Source organism: Gigantopelta aegis, chromosome 12 (genome assembly GCF_016097555.1).
Source record: "Gigantopelta aegis isolate Gae_Host chromosome 12, Gae_host_genome, whole genome shotgun sequence".
In the NCBI taxonomy this organism is placed as follows: domain Eukaryota; kingdom Metazoa; phylum Mollusca; class Gastropoda; order Neomphalida; family Peltospiridae; genus Gigantopelta; species Gigantopelta aegis.
In genome coordinates this window covers 16,648,987-16,674,409 of record NC_054710.1, presented here as the reverse complement: position 1 = coordinate 16,674,409, position 25,423 = coordinate 16,648,987, and the positions used below count along the sequence as shown (strand labels likewise).

General features: G+C 39.7%; 3 protein-coding genes across 3 annotated transcripts in view; 2 read left to right on the top strand and 1 right to left on the bottom strand.

Annotated features, from left to right (window-relative positions):
- The window catches only part of LOC121386926, a 28,347-nt gene extending 21,979 nt beyond the window's left edge, over nt 1-6,368 (top strand). Inside the window, exons 12-15 of the mRNA XM_041517977.1 lie at nt 900-1,175; nt 2,436-2,512; nt 3,564-3,634; nt 4,150-6,368. Coding sequence (XP_041373911.1) covers nt 900-1,175; nt 2,436-2,512; nt 3,564-3,634; nt 4,150-6,367 — 2,642 coding nt within the window. The 3' untranslated portion in view covers nt 6,368. The remainder of the gene's footprint in view (nt 1-899; nt 1,176-2,435; nt 2,513-3,563; nt 3,635-4,149) is intronic.
- LOC121386927 lies at nt 6,368-11,564 on the top strand. The gene is made up of 2 exons (XM_041517978.1): nt 6,368-7,183; nt 9,477-11,564. Exons 1-2 carry the CDS (start codon nt 6,610-6,612, stop codon nt 9,839-9,841), a joined length of 939 nt encoding a protein of 312 aa, XP_041373912.1. The 5' UTR covers nt 6,368-6,609; the 3' UTR covers nt 9,842-11,564.
- An 8,989-nt stretch (nt 11,565-20,553) lies between these two features.
- The window catches only part of LOC121386672, a 36,359-nt gene continuing 31,489 nt past the window's right edge, over nt 20,554-25,423 (bottom strand). Inside the window, exons 9-10 of the mRNA XM_041517659.1 lie at nt 24,574-24,738; nt 20,554-20,961 (exon numbers count right to left, since the gene is read on the bottom strand). Of these exons, the coding sequence (XP_041373593.1) occupies nt 20,747-20,961; nt 24,574-24,738 (380 nt within the window). The 3' untranslated portion in view covers nt 20,554-20,746. The remainder of the gene's footprint in view (nt 20,962-24,573; nt 24,739-25,423) is intronic.

The window sequence follows — 25,423 nt, the reverse complement described above, 5'->3', positions numbered from 1 at the left end:
GCTTCTACAATTTTTAAAAAATCCATTAGCCATGGGATCAGTGATTTTTTTTAAAATTACTAACCACAATTAAGAATTAACTAGCCCTACTTTACATTAAGTTAATATAATTTTACTAAATAATAGTTATAATCAGATATGTTACCTAAAGAGGGAAATAGAGATTAAAAACACTAACATTAGGGGTTGGAGTGGGGTCAGGATATTCATATTTACAAAATAGACATAACTGCAATATTTGACACTTCTTCTTTTTTTCCACTAGCCGTCGGGCATGGTAATAATAGTTATTTACTAGCCCAACATTGAATATCACTAGCCATGAGAGTGTGGCTACCATTATCTAGAAGCCCTGGTAACTACATACATTTACAGTGCTTAAACACATGTGTCTAAGAATTTTTTTTTTCGTAAATTCGGCAGTTTAAGTTGTGTCTGTCCTGATCAAAGAATGTCCCCCACACAGCTCTGAAAATGTGTGCTCTATTAAAGGGACATAACCTAGTTTTTAAACACTAAGGCATATTTTTTACTATTAGAGCTGTTTTTTGATAACTGAAATCATACTTTACTTAGATTTTATTGTTTAGATTATCTATTTTCGTACATTCAAAGTGTTTTTGGTCATCCTGGTGTTTTTAATATCACAAAATGCATTTCTCATATTTTTAAAAATGCATGTAGTAGCAGTTATGGAGTCTAGTTTTAGTTATTTTTAGAGGGTATTTCACCATTTCAAAGTCACATACTCATGTTTCACTCAATTTAACTCAAAGTAACTTTATCCAAATGTGTTTCAGGTTTGTAGATTAACTAAACTTAGTGTTAATTTTATTGGGATGAAACTAGGATCTGTCCCTTTAAGATATGCTTCACACACTGTATTAAACATCTATCAGAAACGGTGCTGAAAAATCTTCTGGACAAAATTAAGAAGCAGAAAGCTGAACACACCAAGAAGATAGCTGTAGAAATGGATTTACCAGACAAAAAACCACAACAGACTGAGTCTTCACGTCACACTTTCGAAGAAGCACTTGAGCATCACGACCAGGTTGATTCAGGGGAACAGCGAGTGACTCTGGAGCAGCGAGTAGGTGAAAGAGCTGTGGAGAACGACCAGCTCGCTGCCTCAACCAAACCTGCCGAAGTTCTCGGGCGTCATTCAAATTCAGGTAAGTGTTAATAAGTCCTTAAAATTGTTTTTTTCTTTTTTTTTTTAGTGGGTGGGATGTAGCCTAGTGGTAAAGCGTTCGCTTGATGTGCGGTCAGTCTAAGATCGATCCCTGTCAGTGGACCCATTGGGCTATTTCTCGTTCCAGCCGGTGCTCCACAACTGGTGTAAAAAAGGCTGTGGTATGTACTATCCTGTTTGTGGGATGGTGCATATAAAAGATCCCTTGCTGCATCATAAGATCAAACTACCTCAGTGAACCCGGTGGAGAGAGATGTAGCACAGTGGTAGAGTGCTCGCTTAATGTGCGGTAGGTTTGGGATCGATCTCCGTCAGTGGGTCGATTGAGCTATTTTTCGCTCCAGCCAGTGCACTACGACGTACATCAAAGGCCATGGTATGTGTTATCCTGTCTATGGGATGGTGCATATAAATGATCCCTTGCTGCTGATCGAAAATAGCAGCTCATGAAGTGGTGACAGCGGGTTTCCTCCCTCAATATCTGTGTGGTCCTTAATCATATGTCCGTAACCATATAACCGTAAATAAAATGTGTTGAGTGTGTCGTTAAAACATATTCTTCCTTCCAGTACAGGATTTCACATGACTAAAAAATCGTGCATATTTGACATAATATTTACCTAAAATACTCCTAAATAAACTCTGTGTGTCATGGTTGACACAGAATATTTCTGATGTCAATCAATTTTACAGTAAACTTTTTTTTTTTTAATACATATGACTATGAAGTTTAACAATACATTTAACGTAACTTAAATGTAAAAACCAGTGTGGCTGATGTAGTGTGCCGGTCCAGGGAGCCGTCTGTCTGTCCATCTGTACGTCCGTATGTCCGTCTGTTAACATTTTCTTGTATGGACCATATCTTGCATACAGATGCATACAGGACCATCAAACCTCACATGTAGGAACAACTTGGAATGGTGATGTGTCATGTACTATTACTAGGTCACTGTGACCTACATTTCACGGTCTACTGCACATAATAGTAAATCCTTGTCCGGATTATATTTTGCATACAGATGCATACAGGATCATCAAACCACACATGTAGGAACATCTGTGGGTCACATACAATTACTGTGATACAAATAAATAAAATAATTTGTCTATATTCACATAATTATATATAATTAGAATTGAATCATACCCGTAACATATTCATTAATATCAATGACTTTCCGTCAAAACTCCTGACGGGCGTATCATGTACCTCACCGGTACTTTTTTTTTTTTTCAGGAGTGTCTCCCTTGTCTGAGTATTCTATGCCTGATCGAAATGAAACACTGAATGATCAAGATTCTAACAGTTTGAAGGTAAGAATAATATTTAATTACCTTTTTTTTGTTTTATCATTTATTCTTTGATTGTAATATGTATTTTCAAGCCTCTGAAAATTTTCATAACCATTTATGGGTTATATAAAAACAAATTCAGATAACCCATTTTGTGTGTGGATAACCTGTCATGGCTATAGAGGGGTACAGAAATGGAAAAATATCTAACTAGCCCACGGACCAGACCCAACTAAAATTTACTAACCCACCAGAATTTTTACTTGTCCGCCAGTCTATATTATTACAATATACAGTGTCACCACTTCGTATGATTATGGGGGAGAGACGTAGCCCAGTGGTACAGCGCTCGCTCGATGCGCGGTCGATCTGGGATCGATCCCCGTCGGTGGGCCCATTGGGCTATTTCTCTTTCCAGCCAGTGTGGGATGGTGCATATGAAAGATCCCTTGCTGCTAATCGGAAAGAGTAGGCCATGAAGTGGCGACAGTGGGTTTCCTCTCTCAATATCTGTGTGGTCCGTAACCATATGTCTGACGCCATATAACCGTAATTAGAATGTGTTGAGTGCGTCGTTAAATAAAACATTTCTTTCATATGATTATATCTATATCTATATGTATATATATATAAATGTAGATATATTGACAATGCATTATTAAGAAGACTTGGTAAGTGATCAACATCATGTGACAAATGAACTGTCGGACTGGTAGTTGCATTTTTTTAACTTGACCGTCAGAATTTTTACTCGCATTTGGCGAGTGGGCGAGTACCATCTGCAGCTCTGCTATGTGAATGATATATTTAATATATGAACGGAGAATGGGTTATTGAAAAATTAGGCATTCTTGAGCAACACACAAATGAAACGATCGTTCTCGCAAATTTCAGTTTAAACAAACCAATCACCAAATTATACCCTCCTTTACACCCTGGATCAGCTTTATTTGCCCGTATTATTTTGAGGGGGAACATTTTCTTTTTAAACTTTTGTTTAGCAACAGTTGCCAGTCAATTAGGGGATAACTGTGTAGTATTTGACCATTTGTGGGCATGCTTTCTTCGACAGATTCCTGGATCGAGGTGTCAGCCCGGTTCCGGTGATCTTCATCCGACATCTAATGGCTATCTTCATGCCAGGTACAGTGAAACGTTTTGAAGAGTCCCTTTTTAAAAACCAGTACGGAACTTAACCTCTCTAAACCAGGTCCCTCTTAATACCAGACATTTGTATTGGTATTAAGGGTGTCCGGTTTAGAGGGTTTTTACTGTACATGTATGTTTCAGTTTCTTGTAAACATGTTGCAGACATGCAGATTAGTTCCTGATATGCATGTCTGTCTGTGTGTGTGTGTCGGGGTGGGATTTAGCTAGCTTGCATCACAGGATCCATTCAGCTGATAGGTGGGTTTATTATCTCGTTTCAACCAGTGCACCACAACTGGTCAAAAGCGCTCGCTTGATGTTCGATTGGTCTAGGATCGATCCCCGTCAGTGGGTCCATTGGGCTATTTCTCATTCCAGCTAGTGCACCACGACTGGTATAACAAAGGCTATGGTATTTGCTGTTCTGTCATTTATAATCATTCAGTAATTTTTTTGTTTATTATTTATTCATATGCTTAAGACAATATTTTCTTTCATTCCTCCCCTAGGGAGCGTTCATCACTCCACGTGGTCCAGCAGAACACAGAGACTAGGAATCAGTCTCCGTCGCAGGAAACAGGATATTACAGTATGAGGAGTTTGGCTCGGTCCCAGCCGCTGCCCACCTCCACCCGTCATCTGTCCCCATCGTCACACTTACGCGCCCTGCACAGTGCAGTACCTGCAGACAGATCTCTACCTCCGCCATCTCTAGCAGCAGATAGATATCAGCCACCAAGTTCTGTAGCACCTGCTCCAGCTAGTCAGCATTTGCCACAGACTTCTCTAGGAACTGTTCCTGCTGCAGACCAATATTTGCCACAGACTTCTCTAGAAACTGTTTCTGCCGCAGACCAATATTTGCCACAGACTTCTCTAGGAACTGTTTCTGCCGCAGACCGATATTTGCCACAGACTTCTCTAGCATCTGTTCCTGCTATGAACCGATATTTGCCACAGAATTCTCTAGGAACTGTTCCTGCTATGAACCGATATTTGCCAAAGAATTCTCTAGCATCTGTTTCTGCTATGGATCGATATTTGCCACAGAGTGCTCTAGCAGCTGCTATGCGAAACCAATATTTGCCACCAAGTTCTCTAGCAAATGTGTCTGCCACAGACCCGTATTTGCCTCAGACATCTCTATCAACTATGTCTGCGACAGAAAGATATTTGCCATTCAGTGGAAAGACATCCTTAGTTAGCAGTCTGAACAGGTTACCTCTGGGTTCTGATGCACGCCGTATTCAGATGGAAAAGGTTCGGCAGTACCAGCAGAAAGTCCTCAACAAAAGTGGATTGCAGACAAGTAGGTCTTCTGGCGTAGGTGACCAGCGATATATAGATGTCCATGAAGCTGTTCATGGCTCAGAGTCTCGACCTGAAGGGAGTGCGGTGGACCGTGTCTCAGGCTGCCGCCATGGGGAGTTGAGTGCATCAGATCATGGCATGGGGTCTCGACCTACTGTGAGTGCAGTGGACCATGTATCAGACTACAGACATGGGGAATCGAGTGTAGCAGACCATGGCATGGGGTCTCGACATACAGTGAGTGCAGTGGACCATGTATCAGACTACAGACATGGGGAATCGAGTGTAGCAGACCATGGCATGGGGTCTCGACCTACAGTGAGTGCAGTGGACCATGTATCAGACTACAGACATGGGGAATCGAGTGTAGCAGACCATGGCATGGGGTCTCGACCTACAGTGAGTGCAGTGGACCATGTATCAGACTACAGACATGGGGAATCGAGTGTAGCAGACCATGGCATGGGGTCTCGACCTACAGTGAGTGCAGTGGACCATGTATCAGACTACAGACATGGGGAATCGAGTGTAGCAGACCATGGCATGGGGTCTCGACCTACAGTGAGTGCAGTGGACCATGTATCAGACTACAGACATGGGGAATCGAGTGCAGCAGACCATGGCATGGAGTCTGGACCTGCATTGAATGTAGTTGACCATGGTCTGGACTATGGCATCCGCAAGGAAATGACTGCTGTCGAGCGAGTGAAGAGGGTCAGGGAATACCAGCAGAGACTGAATGACCAGTATGAGGAGAAGTCAACACTGATGCAGAGCGACAGACTGCGCATCCAGAGACAGGCCGAGGACATCTTGAAAGAGAGCAGGGATCTGCTGAGACGATATCCCTTAGCAAAAGCCGGGACAGAGGAGAGCAGAGATCTGTTGAGACGGTATCCCTTGGCAACAGTGGGGACAGAAGAGAACGGAGACCTGCTGAGAAGGTATTCACTAACAATGGTTGGGACGGGAGAGAATTCATCGGACGAGTTTCTCTCACTGCCGCAATCTCTCTCACCTAACAAGTTTACGAGTGCAGCAGGGGCAGAACTGATGACAGATGTCAACAAAAGTAGTCTCTCTCGGAGGTCTCACATGTCGGATGGGAATGCAAATACTTCAGATGACTGGTATCGTCCAAGGAGCGTTGATTTGAAGGATCTGCCCATGACAGATTCCCTGTCACAGCAGACCAGCTTACAGGGTGCTGGTGACGGACTGGCAGCAGTTTCTAGTGGAATGGTGTATAATCCAGCCACAATGATGTGCAGTACGACAGGTATTCCACACACTACAGTGAACTCTAGGCCTCCAATAGACTCTACTGCACATACTACAGTAACAGGAATGAGCTATGTGCCACCAGCTAGTGTTGGTACCCTGCCCTTCAGGACAGCATCAACTAACGATCGGTAGCTAGTTTGAATGAACGTCGATATGGTTTTGAAACAGTGAGCCATAAGCCAACAGCTGGGTCAGCTGTTCTTGATACCTTCACTTACAGTTCAGCAGCAACAGCCTACGGCTTTAAGGCACTAGCAGTAACATCCAGTTATCAGCTGCCACCTCGCTCTAGCCTGTCTGCAGAAACTGTTCCTTCAAGAAGTTGCCATCTACCTGCTTACTCCAACATATCTGGAGCAACATCTTTTTCAACTATGAACCAGTTACCCATTCAGCAGTCTGGTACAGCTGCAGCCATTTCCACATCAACTACAAACATGTTACCCAATCATCCTGCAGTGTCTGCTGCAGACTCAACTGCCACAGCAATGAGGAACAAGCTGGACAGCATTAAGAAATCGTTATGCTTCGACGACGTCGAGGAATCGATTAGCTACACTCCGGGACATAACATTCCACTGAACACCGATGACTCGATGATTGGAGATGCTGAACTGACGTCGTCCTCGGAGAGAGGGAGTCCCCGTCTTCTAGCCAGCGTATCAACGAAGTCCAACAGTTCGACGGAAAACGATTATGTGGATCTCCAGCAGTACAGTTTGACATCAGAACACTCAGCGTCCCCGGTCGATCGGGAGAGATGGACCGAGCTGCAGCAGTCGTCGTCGTGGAATACACAACCCAGCGTTACATGGACTGAGCTGCAGCAGTCATCGTCATGGAATACACAACCCAGCTTTACATGGGCTGAGCTGCTCACCACAGGACCGCCAGTTAGCAGACCACCTGAAGAATCTGGACACACAGAACAGGAACAACACTCGTCAGGTCAGAGTCTTCATCATTTCATTGAGGTTTCTTTTCATTGATGCTGTTTTTTTTTTTTTTTTTTTTGTTGTTGTTTATCCCACTGCCCACTGTTAATGTTAATAGACTTTTGTGGCGATTTACCCATTTGTGACAGAGTTATGGCCCTTGAACTTAGGGGATACAAATAATTCTTTTTTTATATTTTTTTTCGTTTTTCAATGCATGAAGATATTGAAATAGGATTTTGTATATAGCTTTATCATGTACTGTTACAGATTAAGTTTAACTTTTAGTTTTTATAAAGTTTTTGCCCTTGAATATAGGAGATAAGAAAATGTGTTGGGCCTGGTAGGGGACATGTATTGCTTTAGCAGTACTCTCAGTCTGCTTGTTGAGTTCCATCATGGAATCTAGAGTTATGCTGATGTTAGATAGTTTGATCATGGAATCTAGAGTTATGTTGATGTTAGATAGTTTGATCATGGAATCTAGAGTTATGTTGATGTTAGATAGTTTCATCTTGGAATCTAGAGTTATGTTGATGTTAGATAGTTCCATCATGGAATCTAGAGTTATGTTGATGTTAGATAGTTTGATCATGGAATCTAGAGTTATGTTGATGTTAGATAGTTTGATCATGGAATCTAGAGTTATGTTGATGTTAGATAGTTTCATCATGGAATGTAAAGTTATGTTGATGTTAGAGAGTTATGTTGATGTTAGATAGTTTGATCATGGAATCTAGAGTTATGTTGATGTTAGAGAGTTTGATCATGGAATCTAGAGTTATGTTGATGTTAGATAGTTTGATCATGGAATCTAGAGTTATGTTGATGTTAGATAGTTTCATCATGGAATCTAGAGTTATGTTGATGTTAGAGAGTTATGTTGATGTTAAATAGTTTGATCATGGAATCTAGAGTTATGTTGATGTTAGATAGTTTGATCATGGAATCTAGAGTTATGTTGATGTTAGATAGTTTGATCATGGAATCTAGAGTTATGTTAATGTTAGATATAATCTTGAGTTATGTTAATATAGAATCTTGAGTTATGCTAATGAGTTTCATTACTGAATCAAGTTATGTTAATGTTCATAATTTCATCATGGAATAATGTACAGAGTATTTATATATCAATGTCAAAACGCATCTGTTTCAGCTAATTATGTACAAACTGGAATAAAAAAAGGCCATGTTATAATTTCTATATTTAAAATATACACAGATCACTTGCAGTCAGAACTGCATCAAGGCATCCAAAGACAGCAATTGGGGCACGGGTAGTTAGGTAATATATTTGATTTACAGCAGGGGAAAGGGGGGCATGAATTATCTTCACCCCCCCCCCCCCCCCCCCCCCCCCCATTTCCAAGGTCTATGACATTAAATCAAGAAACCTGGGTTAGGTGGAAGATGTTATTTTTTCTTTCCTTTTTTCTTCCTTTTTTTTCCCCTCAAATAAAAAATATAAGAGCTGGTTCTGTTACCAAATAGACACCATTATCGCTTTAAAATACCATTATTTATGTTGCCTTGAATTGTTCTTTTTTAACTTTTAAAAATTTTTTTTAAGTAACCCATCAATTCCCCACCCCCACCAATTTTGTAAGTGTCTCCATTTTTGTTAATTCCGCCATGTTATTGTTGCTGCTGATTTCAGCTTCATGTTCAATATTTGTTGTTTATTTCAGCTTGTTATTAAATTATTAAATACCTCGGCTAAGACTGCTGACTTCATGTTATTACAACCATTCCCTTTCAGGGCTAGCTCTGGGTGAACAAAAATTATCCATTAAAATAAAAAAATAGCTGAATTAATTCCAGTTATTAAATTATCCATTAATTTTTTTTTTTAAATAGCTCAATTAAATTAAGTTATTAAATTATCCATTAATAAAATAGCTGAATTAAATCCAGTTATTAAATTATCCATTAAAATAAAAAATAGCTCAATTAAATCAATTTATTAAATTATCCATTAAAATAAAAAAATAGCTCAATTAAATCCAGTTATTAAATTATTCATTAAAATACAAAATAACTCAATTAAATCCAGTTATTTTCAAACAAAATATCAATTAATAAATGAAATTATTTTGCCAAATTATGACAAAATAATTCATCGATTGTTTTTAAAATTAATTGGCAAATTTGGCAAGTGCTATACTAGCTCTGCATTCATGGCCGTTTTTTTTATATGAGTATAAATACACAAGTATTTTATAAATTTTTTCAGATCTGTTCCCCTCCCGTGGTCACATCAGATTGTTTATATGAGCTTAACACAAGTATTTTATAATTTTCTTCAGATCTGTTCCCCGCCCGTGGTCACGTTCCTCACGACTTGAGTACCATTCTGGAGGTGGACACGCCCACTACAGGGACTAAAGACACCCTAGAAACTGTCCATGAGAGTGAGCCGTCTCTCTCTGATTCTAACAGTTACCACGGACACACTCGAGACACAGACACACTGGAATCTCTCCGAGAGAGTCAGACATCACTGTTGAGTGGGTCCAACTTCCTTAGTTACCCTCCACGTCAGATTCCCGGGGGAGTGATCCCTGGCAAGGCCAAGCGAGCGTTAGAGTTTGGTTATTCTCCCCCCTCCGTGAACTCCTCCGTGTCAGTGACTGGATCTGCCGCTGAGAGCTTCACTGCCGACTACATGTAAATGAAGTCACTGTCAAAATGGAGGGAGGTGTTTTGGCATAGACCTGTGTGTATGTTACATTATCATGGAAGTAGGAAGGTGCCAAATCGGGTGGCGGCACACACACACACATATATATATATATATATATATAAATACATGTATAAATATATCGCTGCTGCTACAAAGTGGGGGGCACAGGCCCCCCTTGCCCTCCCCCCTGCTTCCTACGCCAGTGATTATTGTTGTTAAAATAAGGCAACACGTGGTTGGAATGATGATTATGGTGAGTGTAGATCAAAATGAAGTAAGGGAGGAAAGTAGAAAAATTAACAAAGAATTAGCGAGTAATCTTCATTAAGTATATATTTTAATGGTTGATTGGTTGCATTTCTGGTGGATCCAGATCTAACATGGTTAGACTCACCATGGTAAATAGTATTAATATATATCTTTTAAGAAAAAAGACAAGTAAATTGCACATTATAGAGGATCCTAAAGAGAGCCAGCTTGTAAGACCAATGATAAACAAAACAGGAGACAGGCAGATTGTAAATGAAGAGGCCGTTTATTCAAAATGACATAGTTAGTTACATGGCATGTGAATATGTAACCGAGTATACAAAACGTATGTTTATACTCCAATCTTTATGATGAGTAAAGAATGGTCTTAGGTGTGGGGTTCAAAACAAACATTCTGGAAAGTTGGACAGCATGCCCCCACCCACAGCTCTCGTTACTAAGGTCCCATCATGGCTCAACAAGATGAAAGATTCTACTGAAAAGTAATACTTCTTCATCCGAATGTCCCAGAAGACATATCATTTTACTTGACATAATATACTTGTATGTTCACAGGACATTATAAATTGAATGCAATTGCTATGTTAGCAACGTTTTCAATCCAAAGCCTAACAGCTGGTACATATAATACAAAACCATAAACCAGTTAAGAAGTTTAAATACAAACACTATATACTTCTTCAACCCAATGCCCAAGAAGTTGACCTATCCTGCACAATAATAATAAAACAAGTATAGTGTTGATAAAACATTTCTGCACAAAATGCAATACTTCTTCGACCCAATGCCCAAGAAGAAATATCTTACTTAACATATTACTCCATCTGGACACATGAACAGTTTTGATTATACATTACTGTTCTTTAGCGCATTGCTCCAAAACTCTGACGTATCATCCAAAACCTACAAATATTTACACCAGGTATGTTAGTGATATATGACCAGCACATCTTCGACCCAATGCCCAAGAAGGTGACCATACATCACAAAATACACCAAATAATATACCCATATATCTACATGCAAAATTATATATCAATAAAATATGCTTGCTGTCCTATCTTCGACCTAGTGCCCAAGAAAATACTGAAGACTACTGTTTTAATGCTGAGTTGTTGCCTAGTTATGGCATATATATGCCATAACTAAGCAACAACTTGGCATTAAAACATATATATATATATATATATATCCCAATACATCAGAATTGGTAGATGAATATATCGCTTGAAAGCTAGAGACTGCCAACGACCCATATTCTGAATATCTTCATATGATATTCCTTTGGTGGCAGCCCAACTAGCTGCACTAATTCTGACTGACCGGCCTCGATGGCGTCGTGGTTAGGCCATCGGTCTACAGGCTGGTAGGTACTGGGTTCGGATCCCAGTCGAGGCATGGGATTTTTAATCCATATACCGACTCCAAACCCTGAGTGAGTGCTCTGCAAGGCTCAGTGGGTAGGTGTAAACCACTTGCACCGACCAGTGATCCATAACTGGTTCAACAAAGACCATGGTTTGTGCTATCCTGCCTGTGGGAAGCGCAAATAAAAGATCCCTTGCTGCTAACCAGAAAGAGTAGCCCATGTAGTGGCGACAGCAGGTTTCCTCTCAAAATCTGTGTGGTCCTTAACCATATGTCTGATGCCATATAACCGTAAATAAAATTGTGTCGAGTGTCGTTAAATAAAAATTTCTTTCTTTCTTTCTTAATTCTGACTCTGGGATTTATAAAGGTTTGTTGGAAAACCTGCCCACATGCCCACGCCAAGGAGTGTTTCGTGCAGGAAGAAAAGTACTGATACGAAAGAGGAATGCGTCCTATAAAACAAAAGATGAGTTCAGGCTGTATTCCCCATACTTCGATAAAATTGTAAAGGCAAAGCACTGGACAAGTACTTTGATCCTGTTCCTTGGTTTGTAGCGATAATATTATTGATCGGATGTTGTAATGACATTTAAATTAATGAAAAGTCAATTCTAAACATAGTTTGACAGTCCTCTTTCAGAAAAAAACCTTAATATCTTTAAGATGAAGAACTTTTGACATAGATTTATTTTGAGTAATTTCACCTACTGGCAAGAATGCATGAAATGCCAGAAGGTACATACTCTTCAGCATTATTTGTTGGTATGCAGAAGGGGCAGTAAATGATAACGACTGTAGGAGTTTCCCCATCATTAATAGACTGGCCCTCGGGAAGGTTAGATGATGAATTAATCTATATTCATTATGTTCTTGTTTAGGCACGAGTCCCAAGGAAATGGTACTTGAGTCCGACCTAATTCAACTTCCTTTGTAATTTTTTCGGACAAAATGTGAGGAAGATCTATAGCCTATTTTAAATTGTTGGCATCTCTAAATTGGCGAGTCACTTCCTATGACAAATGAAAACCTTCAGTGAACCCATTATATAACAGTAAACGTTTATCATCCTCATACCCATCAAGATATTTGACAAACGTCTTAACATTGACTAGAGTTGGAATTATGTGTTTATCCACGGTTATTACCAAAGGTAGGGTTTGTACCTGTTGCCCAACGGGAAACATGGTTTCTGTCCTGGATTTGTTTTTCCAATCGAGGTGAAATATGTTTATTGGGACAGTGAAAATGTGGTTTTCACTACAAATGGTGCATGTGTGTTAGAATCTGCATTTTGTACTCCTGGGGCATGTGCCACTTTTTGAAAATGACCAGCAATGGTTTCTATTTCCATTGGCTGGCCCGTTAACTTAAAAGGGACCCTTGGAATGACTTTGCCCAAAATGTGTTTTTCTTAAACTTATTGCAGAGGCCTTAAGAACAACTCAGCATTGACCATTTCCCAACACAAGTATGGCTGCTGTTGGCGCCACCTGCGAAAAGATGTGTCATAAGACATGGCAGCAGCAAATCCAGACCGTTTGTACAATGATTGAATTGTATGAGCATACTTCATCAAATTCTGGGTTTCATGAGGATGTGCTTGGACACATACAGACACGAAAATATGGAATGCATCTGTCCATTGATCCATAGTTTTAATTTGTGGGATTCTACTTTTGGGTATAAGCGATACAGTTGATCCGTCAAATTGTAGATTGTAGTCTTCCCCTGATGAATTAGCTGAAAGAAGTGAGCTGAAGTCTAAATATTCATTGCTAAAAAAATTGACATTTAGTTTTGGATCTAAATGTATGTCAACAGGTCTGGATATGCTACTAAAACTATTCACATCACCTGCAAACTGACAAGACATTTGCCACAGGTGCTTGAATATTTGGTTGCATAGCAATATTTGGTATCAGAGTGACGTTATTCCAACCAATTAATTCTGTCAGGTTCACTGCGGGCAGAGCACCAATACTGGCATACAGAGTTGATGTGCGTGTGCTTTGGGAGACTGCCATCACCAGACCCTGTGATTTCGTCTGTCGCAGTATTTCTACCGTCAGGTCTGCTGTAACAACCCCCATTCCACCAGGCAATGATGCTTCTTGGGAGACTGCCATCACCAGACCCTGTGATTTTGTCTGTCGCAGTATTTCTACCGTCAGGTCTGCTGTAACAACCCCCATTCCACCAGGCAATGATGCTTCTTGGGAGACTGCCATCACCAGACCCTGTGATTTCGTCTGTCACAGTATTTCTGCCGTCAGGTCTGCTGTAACAACCCCCATTCCACCAGGCAATGATGCTTCTTGGGAGACTGCCATCACCAGACCCTGTGATTTTGTCTGTTGCAGTATTTCTGCCGTCAGGCCTGCTGTAACAACCCCCATTCCTCCAGGCAATGATGCTTCTTGGGAGGATGCCATCACCAGACCTTGTGATTTCATCTGTCGCAGTATTTCTGCCAGCAGGTCTGCTGTAACAATTCCCATTCCTCCAGGCAATGATGCCTCTTCTAGGGCTATACCTTCCACCAAACCTGATGTAGTTGCCTGTGGCTGTTGTCTTGACGGCTCCAGTAGAGGCATTGGGTGATCTGGTGGATTGATGGGCGTTTCCGTTCCGTCGGAACTCGGCATATGCCGTCTGCTGATGTATTTATTTTTTCTAGCTGCAGATCTCTGAGACCTTCTTGGAGGCATAGTAACCTAAAACAGAAAATAAGCATAGACGACTGCTTCGCTAGAATGGTCCTCCTTACAAATTACACGTCATTCCGTTGGCTTAGCTAACACGACAATAAACCCTGTCTGCTGGAAAAAACCAACACAACACTATATTTTTCGTTCAGCTAGATTAACCAGCACGAAAATACTATATCAGTTGTTCTGCTGTATTAACCAACAATATCATTAGTAATTCCGCTGGAGTAACCAGCACAACAATAGTTGATCAGTCGTTCCACTGGATTAACCAACACGACAATAGTTTGTCAGTTGTTCCACTGGATTAACCAACACAATAGTTTATCAGTCATTCTGGTGTATTAACCAACACGACAATAGTTTATCAGTCATTTTGGTGGATTAACCAGCATGACAATAGTTTATCAGTAGTTCCGCTAGATTAACCAACACGACGATGGTTCATTAGTCGTTCCGATGGATTAACCAACACGACAATAGTTCATTAGTCGTCCCGCTGGATTAACCAGCATAACAGTTTTATCAGTCATTCCGATGCATTAAGCTCAATGCTTCTGGGAAATCCTCGTCTATTATCAATTCCTTCAGTTTCTTCCGTCAAGTTCGTCCTAGTTTACAATTAAAAAAAAGAGAAGTATTTATGATAGAAAATTTTATGGAAAAAACTACTAAAATCGTTCTTATTAGATTTTTGTTTGATTACTTAGCCCAATTGTCTGTGTAAACGCTAAAACCACACTAACGACATATCAATTAGGGTTGTCTGAGAAATTAAAATTTTATGCCCTGTATTACAGTCGTTCCGCTGGATTACGTTGATTCACTGGATTAACTATATTATGTTGGAATAACCACCACAATACCATAATCGTAACACAACACCATGTTACCACAATGCCGTAATGATACCATCTTCTTATAATAATATTACAATATTCTCTCCTAATATGCATCCGCTGCCCCTACCTTCCCCTGGAATAACCAATCGGGAGCTCAACAATGCAGCACCTCTTACAGAGTAAATGTACTTTAACATGCCGGCTCTGTTCAAGTGAACCCCGTCAGCATTCAGGCATTCTGTCAACGCACCTTTTAGCCCCTTATGTCGCCAGTAAAAACTATTATTTGAGGAAGCACATAGTTCTTTTAGCTGACAGTTAATTTTATCCACAGCAGTTATATTTTCCCACCCGTACTATCCTCGTTTCTTCCCTGTGTAGCAATTGCATAACTCCAATTGGTTTTCGGCCAATCATTGAGTCACCGAATGTGCATTATTTGCCAAACGTGGAAATACAAAGATCTAAATCATTACCCCCGATTTGCAGTAAAATAATCGAAGGCCTAATGTCTGAGATTTGTGTTGAGAATTCCCATGAAATAAATACTTACCATTTGTGACATCCCAATAGCCGATGTGTATTTTTTGGCTGGGGTGTCCTTAAACATTCATTCATTCATTCCCGTGAAATAACGTACTGAATTTGCCCGCCTCTTTTCCCCGACACCGTAAAAAAACGCAAAAGAGAAAGGTTGAAGCCAAGCTTTAACCAGTCGCCTCTTAAACTGTCCTTTAATTTCACAATGAAACTGTGACCTAGCACCACTACATCAGACATAATTTCAATTGTGTCTAGAACAGAATCAAAAATAAGAATGGTTTGATAAATAACCACGTACCTCGTGTAGCTGGACTTTTCCACAGAATGGTACCAGTGAAATTAATGCTTATTAGGGGCTTTTCACAACCCCATGTCCCCATTCACAATAACCAGGCACATTCTTTTGTGGAAATAGGTCCCGTCTGGCCAAGTTATTAAATTGTAACAATATCGTACCCGTATAAAAGGCATTAAAACAAGTTTAAATTTACATTTATTGGTATTATATTTATCCAAAACTTTTATCTAGGTTTTATATACATCCAGGCTAACAAACGTACGTTTGTAGAAGTGGGGGTGAAGTGTAGATTTGTAGATGAAATCCTAATTAGAAACTCTGAAAGCTATCTTGTGATATTGAAAATGTATTTCATATATTAGACTTGGATGTAAATAATGCCTTCTGTCTTATTTATCAATTAACGTTTTGTATTTTGGCAGCTCCAAGTGTTAATAAACTATGTTTACTGTACACCGTGTTCTTCATTATTATTAACAGCTTGAAAATTTTAGTACATACCAAGCAGTACCCATATGATACCAGGTGCAAAATATTTTCCTGGTTAGATAGTTTCCACCAGCCTCGGTGGCGTCGTGATTAGGCCATCGGTCTAAGGCTGGTAGGTACTGGGTTCGGATCCCAGTCGAGACATGGAATTTTTAATCCAGATACCGACTCCAAACCCTGGGTGAGTGCTCTGCAAGGCTCAATGGGTAGGTGCAAACCACTTGCACCGACCAGTTATCCATAACTGGTTCAACAAAGGTCATGGTTTGTGCTATCCTGCCTGTGGGTAGCGCAAATAAAAGATCCCTTGCTGCCTGTCGTAAAAGAGTAGCCTATGTGGCGACAGCAGGTTTCCTCTGAACTAAACTGTCAGAACGACCATACGTTTGACGTCGAATAGCCGATGATAAGATAAAAAAATCAATGTGCTTTAGTGGCGTCGTTGAATAAAACAAACTTTTAGATAGTTTCCACGTTATTAATGTCTAAAGAGGAGTAAAGATATGGCTTTGATGACGGAAACAAGTTTTGTTGGTCAGATTCATGAGCCTTTTAATTTTGTAACACCCCATACTTTTAAGTGTCCTCTGTTTATATTGTGTTGTCGGGGACGGGAGGGCTACAGGACACTCTAGCTAATAACCCCGATGAAACAACTTCTATGCCAGAATGATATGACGTTGTTTGAAATCGATATATATCTCAGTTGTGGTATGTGTAAAAGATGGGCTATTGCTCAACATAAATGACAAACGGACGATTAAAAAGTCGGAATTCCTCTCTCTTGTCATACAATAGAGATCGAGGTATGAAGCCGATTTCTAGGGGTGTTTGGGGCGAGACGTAGCCCAGTGGTAAAGTGTTCGCTCGATGCGCGGTCGGTTTGTGATCGATCCTCGTCAGTGGGCCCATTTGGCTATTTCTCGATCCAGCCAGTGCACCACGACTGGTACACCAAAGGCCGTGGTATGTGCTATCTTGTCTGTGGGATGGTGCATATAAAAAGATCCTTTGTTGCTAATGGAAAAAGAGTAGCGCATGAATTGGCGACAGCGGGTTTCCTCCCTCAGTATCTGTATGGTCCTTAACCATATAACCGTAAATGAAATGTGTTGAGTGCGTCCTTAAAGAAAATCTTTCCTTCTTCTTGGGGTGTCACGATGCATTGATGCATCACAATACTACTGCCCCTGCGCGTGCTGTAACCTCACCGTGGTGCTGCAGGGGTGTAACATTCTCTTTGAGAATGGCCAATACAGCATAAATCCCCTTGTTTTCTTCGGGATACAATTAAAGTTTTGAGTAAAAGTCAGTATCTATCTGTGATATTTGTATTTTTGCACAGTTCTTTACACTGTGTTTTTTATTTAAATCTTTATCTAAATTTTTATATTAATGTTGATCATCACTTTATCTAAATTTTTATATTTATCATCACTTTATTTGTTTGCATTACCATAGTTTGACACCCAACAGCCGATGTATTTTTCGTACTGGGGTGTCGTTAAACATTCATTCATTCATTCACAATACTACTGCTGACGACACGATATTCTTATATCCATATCTTGTGTATCGATTACTAGTTTGATCATGTATCGATTCTTATATTAATTCTGTATTCATTCACCGACACCAATATGTCCTTACTGACAAGCTATGTCCTTTCAGACAAAAAAAGAAGAAGACGGTAGACAGAGAATGTGTGCCTGCTTATATGAATATATTTCTACATTAAAACCGTTTTAATAAATGTTTTACTTTTATCAGGTTTAGGTCATTAAATCACTTAACCCAAGCTTCAACTTCTTGTTTTCGGGGAAACCATTGTTAATCTGATATCACGGTATGTAGGCTATCGCCTCGTGAGGTAAGTGTGTCGTTTTACCCCTACCGATGTCATACATTCAATTGTCTGTTTCATTTTCCAATACTGGTAGATAAAGCGATGGAAGATAATACGTTATTAAACTATTATTGAATGCTATAAAATTCAGGGGTGTAGGGGTGTAGCCTTTTAACACGTCCCTATACCACTAAGGTTTCGGTCATGTCCATCCCTTGTCCGGTCTCTGGATAGCCAGTGGTCTGGTCCGGGACAGAAAGTGGAGACTGAAATTCAACTTTTTAACAAATCTTTGTGTCTATTTAACCTTATTAAGGGGACAAGATTTAGCTCAGTCGGTTGAGTGCTCGCTTGAGAAAGAAAGAAAGAAAGAAATGTTTTATTTAACGACACACTCAACACATTTTATTTACGGTTATATGGCGTCAGACATATGGTTAAGGACCACACAGATTTTGAGTGGAAACTACATGGGCTACTCTTCCGATTAGCAGCAAAAGATCTTTTATTTGCGCATCCCACAGGCAGGATAGCACAAACCATGGCCTTTGTTGAACCAGTTATGGATCACTGGTCGGTGCAAGTGGTTTACACCTACCCATTGAGCATTGCAGAGCACTCACTCAGGGTTTGGAGTCGGTATCTGGATTAAAAATCCCATGCCTCGACTGGGATCCAAACCCAGTACCTACCAGCCTGTAGACCGATGGCCTAACCATGACGCCACTGAGGCCGGTCGCTCGCTTAAGGTGCTTGCATCGCAGGATCGAACCACGTCTGTAAATCCATTCAACTGATTGGGGTTTTTCTCGTTGCAACAAGTACACCACAACTGATCAAAGGCTGTGGCATGTGCGATCCCTTGCTGCATTAAGAACATTGTAGCGGGTTTCCTCTAATGACTACGTGTCGGAAGTACCAAATGTTTGACATCCAATAGCCAATGATTAATTAGTTAATATATTCTAGTGGTGTCGTTAAACAAAACAATTTTTGTTTACCGTATTAATTAGAGACTGCTATATTTACATTCGACGTTAACAAATTCAGTTTTGATTTCCCCTCAGAATTTTATTTGAACTGAATGATGTTTCACGTGAAATCTTTTCTGACATCACCTTAAGGACGCGGGCTGTCAAAGACCATGCCAATCTGTGCAATTAGACCATATCATATGAATTTCAGTATATCTTGTGTGTGATGTGTGCGTCTCTCTCTCTCTCTCTCTCTCTCTCTCTCTCTCTCTCTCTCTCTCTCTCTCTCTCTCTCTCTCTCTCTCTCTGTGTGTGTGTGTGTGTGTGTGTGTGTGTGATTCTAATATCTGTATCAGTTAAAGACAGTGTTTTGGTATGGATTTTAATCATACTGGAGGTACCGTTTCAGTATAAACTCCAAGCGAACACCCTCCCACTCACTCAACCGCACAAAGCGAATTTTATTCTTTTAAAAAACATATATTCCCCCCCCCCCCCCCATCCCGAAACTGCAATTGACAAAGTCTAGATCCCCCACCCTACTGAATATTTTCCTGCACACGCATCTAATCTTTTGTATGCGTGACAATTCGGAACATATCAGTTGATCACAACAAAATTAGCATTAATTCACCTTCAGACGACACTAGTGTTTATATTATATTCTTTTTATATTTTATAGAATGATGTGGTATGTGCTGTCCTATGGGTGGGAAAAGTGCATATAAAAATATTCCTTGCTCTAATGAAAAAATGTACCGGGCTTCCTCTTGAAACTGACCGGCCTCAGTGGCGTCGTGGCAGGCCATCGGTCTACAGGCTGGTAGTACTGGGTTCGGATCCCAGTCGAGGCAGGGGATTTTTAATCCAGATACCGACTCCAAACCCTGAGTGAGTGCTCCGCAAGGCTCATTGGGTAGGTGTAAACCACTTGCACCGACCAGTGATCCATAACTGGTTCAACAAAGGCCATGGTTTGTGCTATCCTGCCTGTGGGAAGCGCAAATAAAAGATCCCTTGCTGCCTATCGGAAGAGTAGCCCATGTATTGGCGACAGCGGGTTTCCTCTAAAAATCTGTGTGGTCCTGAACCATATGTCTGACGCCATATAACAGTAAATAAAATGTGTTGAGTGCGTCGTTAAATAAAACACTTCTTTCTTTCTTTCCTCTTGAAACTATGAATCACAAATTGACAAAGGATGTGGTATGTTCTGTCCTGTGGGTGGTGAAGGAGGACATAAACGATCTCTTGATTTAATGGGAACATGTAGTGGGTTTCCTCTAAGATCGAGTAAACAAATTACAAAATGTTTGACATCCAAAAGTTGATGATAAATAAATCGATGTACTCTAGTGGTATCGTTAAACAAATCAAACTTTAATTTAATTTTATATTTTTGTTTCAGCTGACAGAAATAATAATTATTTTACTTTAATCTTCAAAACATTACATAGCTACTATCCATACATCCAGAAAAAACATTTACAAGTAAAAATAAAACACGAAATGTTTTTTGTCATGGCTGCATTCCTTTCAGCGTGACCCAGTCTTATGTACGCCTTCGTCTGATCTTCATGACGCTGCTGGTGATGTAGCACGTGTCCTTGCACCACGGAGGCCACGTGACCTTGTTGTCTTTGCCCATGTTGAGGCTGAAGCAGTTGATTATCCAGAAACCGCTCACCTCGGGGTCATCGCAGTTGAAATACCTCCCCATGTCATATGTTACAAACCGCATGCCATTGCTGGGCGACAACGAATCCTCTAGAAAATAATGATAGCCACGATATTAGATGAGAACACCTTGTCATGCAGTATGCGTCAAACTACAAGAGGAAATCATCTAGAAAATAATGATACCCACGATATTAGTTGAGAACACCTTGTCATGCAGTATGCGTCAAACTACAAGAGGAAATCATCTAGAAAATAATGATAGCCACGATATTAGTTGAGAACACCTTGTCATGCAGTATGCGTCAAACTACAAGAGGAAATCATCTAGAAAATAATGATAGCCACGATATTAGTTTGAGAACACCTTGTCATGCAGTATGCGTCAAACTACAGGAGGAAATCATCTAGAAAATAATGATAGCCACGATATTAGTTGAGAACATCTTGTCATGCAGTATGCGTCAAACTACAAGAGGAAATCATCTAGAAAATAATGATAGCCACGATATTAGTTGAGAACACCTTGTCATGCAGTATGCGTCAATCTACAAGAGGAAATCATCTAGAAAATAATGATAGCCACGATATTAGTTGAGAACACCTTGTCATGCAGTATGCGTCAAACTACAAGAGGAAATCATCTAGAAAATAATGATAGCCACGATATTAGTTTGAGAATATCTTGTCATGCAGTATGCGTCAAACTACAAGAGGAAATCATCTAGAAAATAATGATAGCCACGATATTAGTTGAGAACATCTTGTCATGCAGTATGCGTCAAACTACAAGAGGAAATCATCTAGAAAATAATGATAGCCACGATATTAGTTTGAGAACACCTTGTCATGCAGTATGCGTCAAACTACAAGAGGAAATCATCTAGAAAATAATGATAGCCACGATATTAGTTGAGAACACCTTGTCATGCAGTATGCGTCAAACTACAAGAGGAAATCATCTAGAAAATAATGATAGCCACGATATTAGTTGAGAACACCTTGTCATGCAGTATGCGTCAAACTACAAGAGGAAATCATCTAGAAAATAATGATAGCCACGATATTAGTTGAGAACACCTTGTCATGCAGTATGCGTCAAACTACAAGAGGAAATCATCTAGAAAATAATGATAGCCACGATATTAGTTGAGAACATCTTGTCATGCAGTATGCGTCAAACTACAGGAGGAAATCCTCTAGAAAATAATGATAGCCACGATATTAGTTGAGAACACCTTGTCATGCAGTATGCGTCAAACTACAGGAGGAAATCCTCTAGAAAATAATGATAGCCACGATATTAGTTGAGAACACCTTGTCATGCAGTATGCGTCAAACTACAGGAGGAAATCCTCTAGAAAATAATGATAGCCACGATATTAGTTGAGAACACCTTGTCATGCAGTATGCGTCAAACTACAAGAGGAAATCATCTAGAAAATAATGATAGCCACGATATTAGTTGAGAACACCTTGTCATGCAGTATGCTTCAAACTACAAGAGGAAATCATCTAGAAAATAATGATAGCCACGATATTAGTTGAGAACACCTTGTCATGCAGTATGCGTCAAACTACAAGAGGAAATCATCTAGAAAATAATGATAGCCACGATATTAGTTTGAGACCTTGTCATTAGTTGAGAACAAAATAATCATGCAGTATGCGTCAAACCTGTCATGCAGTATGCGTCAAACTACAAGAGGAAATCATCTAGAAAATAATGATAGCCACGATATTAGTTGAGAACACCTTGTCATGCAGTATGCTTCAAACTACAAGAGGAAATCATCTAGAAAATATGATAGCCACGATATTAGTTGAGAACACCTTGTCATGCAGTATGCGTCAAACTACAAGAGGAAATCATCTAGAAAATAATGATAGCCACGATATTAGTTTGAGAACACCTTGTCATGCAGTATGCGTCAAACTACAAGAGGAAATCATCTAGAAAATAATGATAGCCACGATATTAGTTTGAGAACACCTTGTCATGCAGTATGCGTCAAACTACAAGAGGAAATCATCTAGAAAATAATGATAGCCACGATATTAGTTTGAGAACACCTTGTCATGCAGTATGCGTCAAACTACAAGAGGAAATCATCTAGAAAATAATGATAGCCACGATATTAGTTGAGAACACCTTGTCATGCAGTATGCGTCAAACTACAAGAGGAAATCATCTAGAAAATAATGATAGCCACGATATTAGTTTGAGAACATCTTGTCATGCAGTATGCGTCAAACTACAAGAGGAAATCATCTAGAAAATAATGATAGCCACGATATTAGTTTGAGAACACCTTGTCATGCAGTATGCGTCAAACTACAAGAGGAAATCATCTAGAAAATAATGATAGCCACGATATTAGTTTGAGAACACCTTGTCATGCAGTATGCGTCAAACTACAAGAGGAAATCATCTAGAAAATAATGATAGCCACGATATTAGTTTGAGAACACCTTGTCATGCAGTATGCGTCAAACTACAAGAGGAAATCATCTAGAAAATAATGATAGCCACGATATTAGTTTGAGAACACCTTGTCATGCAGTATGCGTCAAACTACAAGAGGAAATCATCTAGAAAATAATGATAGCCACGATATTAGTTGAGAACACCTTGTCATGCAGTATGCGTCAAACTACAAGAGGAAATCATCTAGAAAATAATGATAGCCACGATATTAGTTGAGAACACCTTGTCATGCAGTATGCGTCAAACTACAAGAGGAAATCATCTAGAAAATAATGATAGCCACGATATTAGTTGAGAACACCTTGTCATGCAGTATGCGTCAAACTACAGGAGGAAATCATCTAGAAAATAATGATAGCCACGATATTATGAGAACACCTTGTCATAGTATGCGTCAAACTGAGGAATCATCTAATGATAGCCACGATATTATGAGAACACCTTGTCATGCAGTATGCTTCAAACTACAGGAGGAAATCATCTAGAAAATAATGATAGCCACGATATTAGTTGAGAACACCTTGTCATGCAGTATGCGTCAAACTACAAGAGGAAATCATCTAGAAAATAATGATAGCCACGATATTAGTTGAGAACATCTTGTCATGCAGTATGCGTCAAACTACAAGAGGAAATCATCTATAAAATAATGATAGCCACGATATTAGTTGAGAACATCTTGTCATGCAGTATGCGTCAAACTACAAGAGGAAATCATCTAGAAAATAATGATAGCCACGATATTAGTTTGAGAACATCTTGTCATGCAGTATGCGTCAAACTACAGGAGGAAATCATCTAGAAAATAATGATAGCCACGATATTAGTTGAGAACACCTTGTCATGCAGTATGCTTCAAACTACAAGAGGAAATCATCTAGAAAATAATGATAGCCACGATATTAGTTGAGAACACCTTGTCATGCAGTATGCGTCAAACTACAAGAGGAAACCATCTAGAAAATAATGATAGCCACGATATTAGTTGAGAACACCTTGTCATGCAGTATGCTTCAAACTACAGAAGGAAAACCATCTAGAAAATAATAATACCCACAATATGTACATACATAGTGTGCCCCCCCCCCCCCAAAAAAAAAAAAAATGGTCAGAATGATGTTGGCTTTAATAAATATATTTTAAAAAAGTTTACAAAGACCTATTTAACAGTAATATGGATAATTAAAAATATTTGCAATGATGTTTTAGCTTACTTATATCTCCATGGAAACCGATCACTTTGAGTTCAAAATTACTTTTTTCCGAAGCGACGTAAAACGTATCGTACGTGACGTGTTTCCTCTCTGCTGTGTTGGTTTCCAGATCGATCTGCAGCTCGTACTGACCTTGTTGAGTGATGCGATGAATGTCATTATTACCTGGAAGTAAAACAGTGAAAATGATGGTGTTAAACAACATTAGGGGGCATACTTTTAGTACGTACGCATTGGGGGGGGGGGGGGGGGGGGGGGGGGGGGGGTGAAAATTTAAGAGCCATTTTGCGTACGCTTGCGTACGGCGGGGGGGGGGGGTGTGTTATTAGGGTAAAATTAAAAAATAGATATATAGTTAATTTGATTATTTACTGACATTCTAGATCGTCGGCGCCTGTTTTGTTCGCCATACTAACCCTTTGCGTCATTCCACTGCATGACCCCTGCGCGTGCTGTAACCTCACCGTGGTGCAGGGGTGTAACATTCTCTTTGAGAAGGCCAATACAGCACAAATTGAAGTTTAGAGTAAAATTCGGTGTCCGTAAAATTCTGTGATATTTGTATTTGTATTTATGCACAGTTCTTTACACTGTTTTTGTTTAAACCTTGAATTTTTATGTTGACGTTGATCATCACTTTATTTATTTGCATTACCATAGTTTGACACCCAATAGCCGATGTATTTTTCGTGCTGGGGTGTCGTTAAACATTCATTCATTCATTCATTCCACTGCATGACCTTTGTGTCATTTGACGCACGCATACATGGCCAAGTAAATGGCCTCCGGTGGTGATAATTATGACAAATATTCCCAACTTTTGAAATGTATTAAATGTGTAAACCCAACC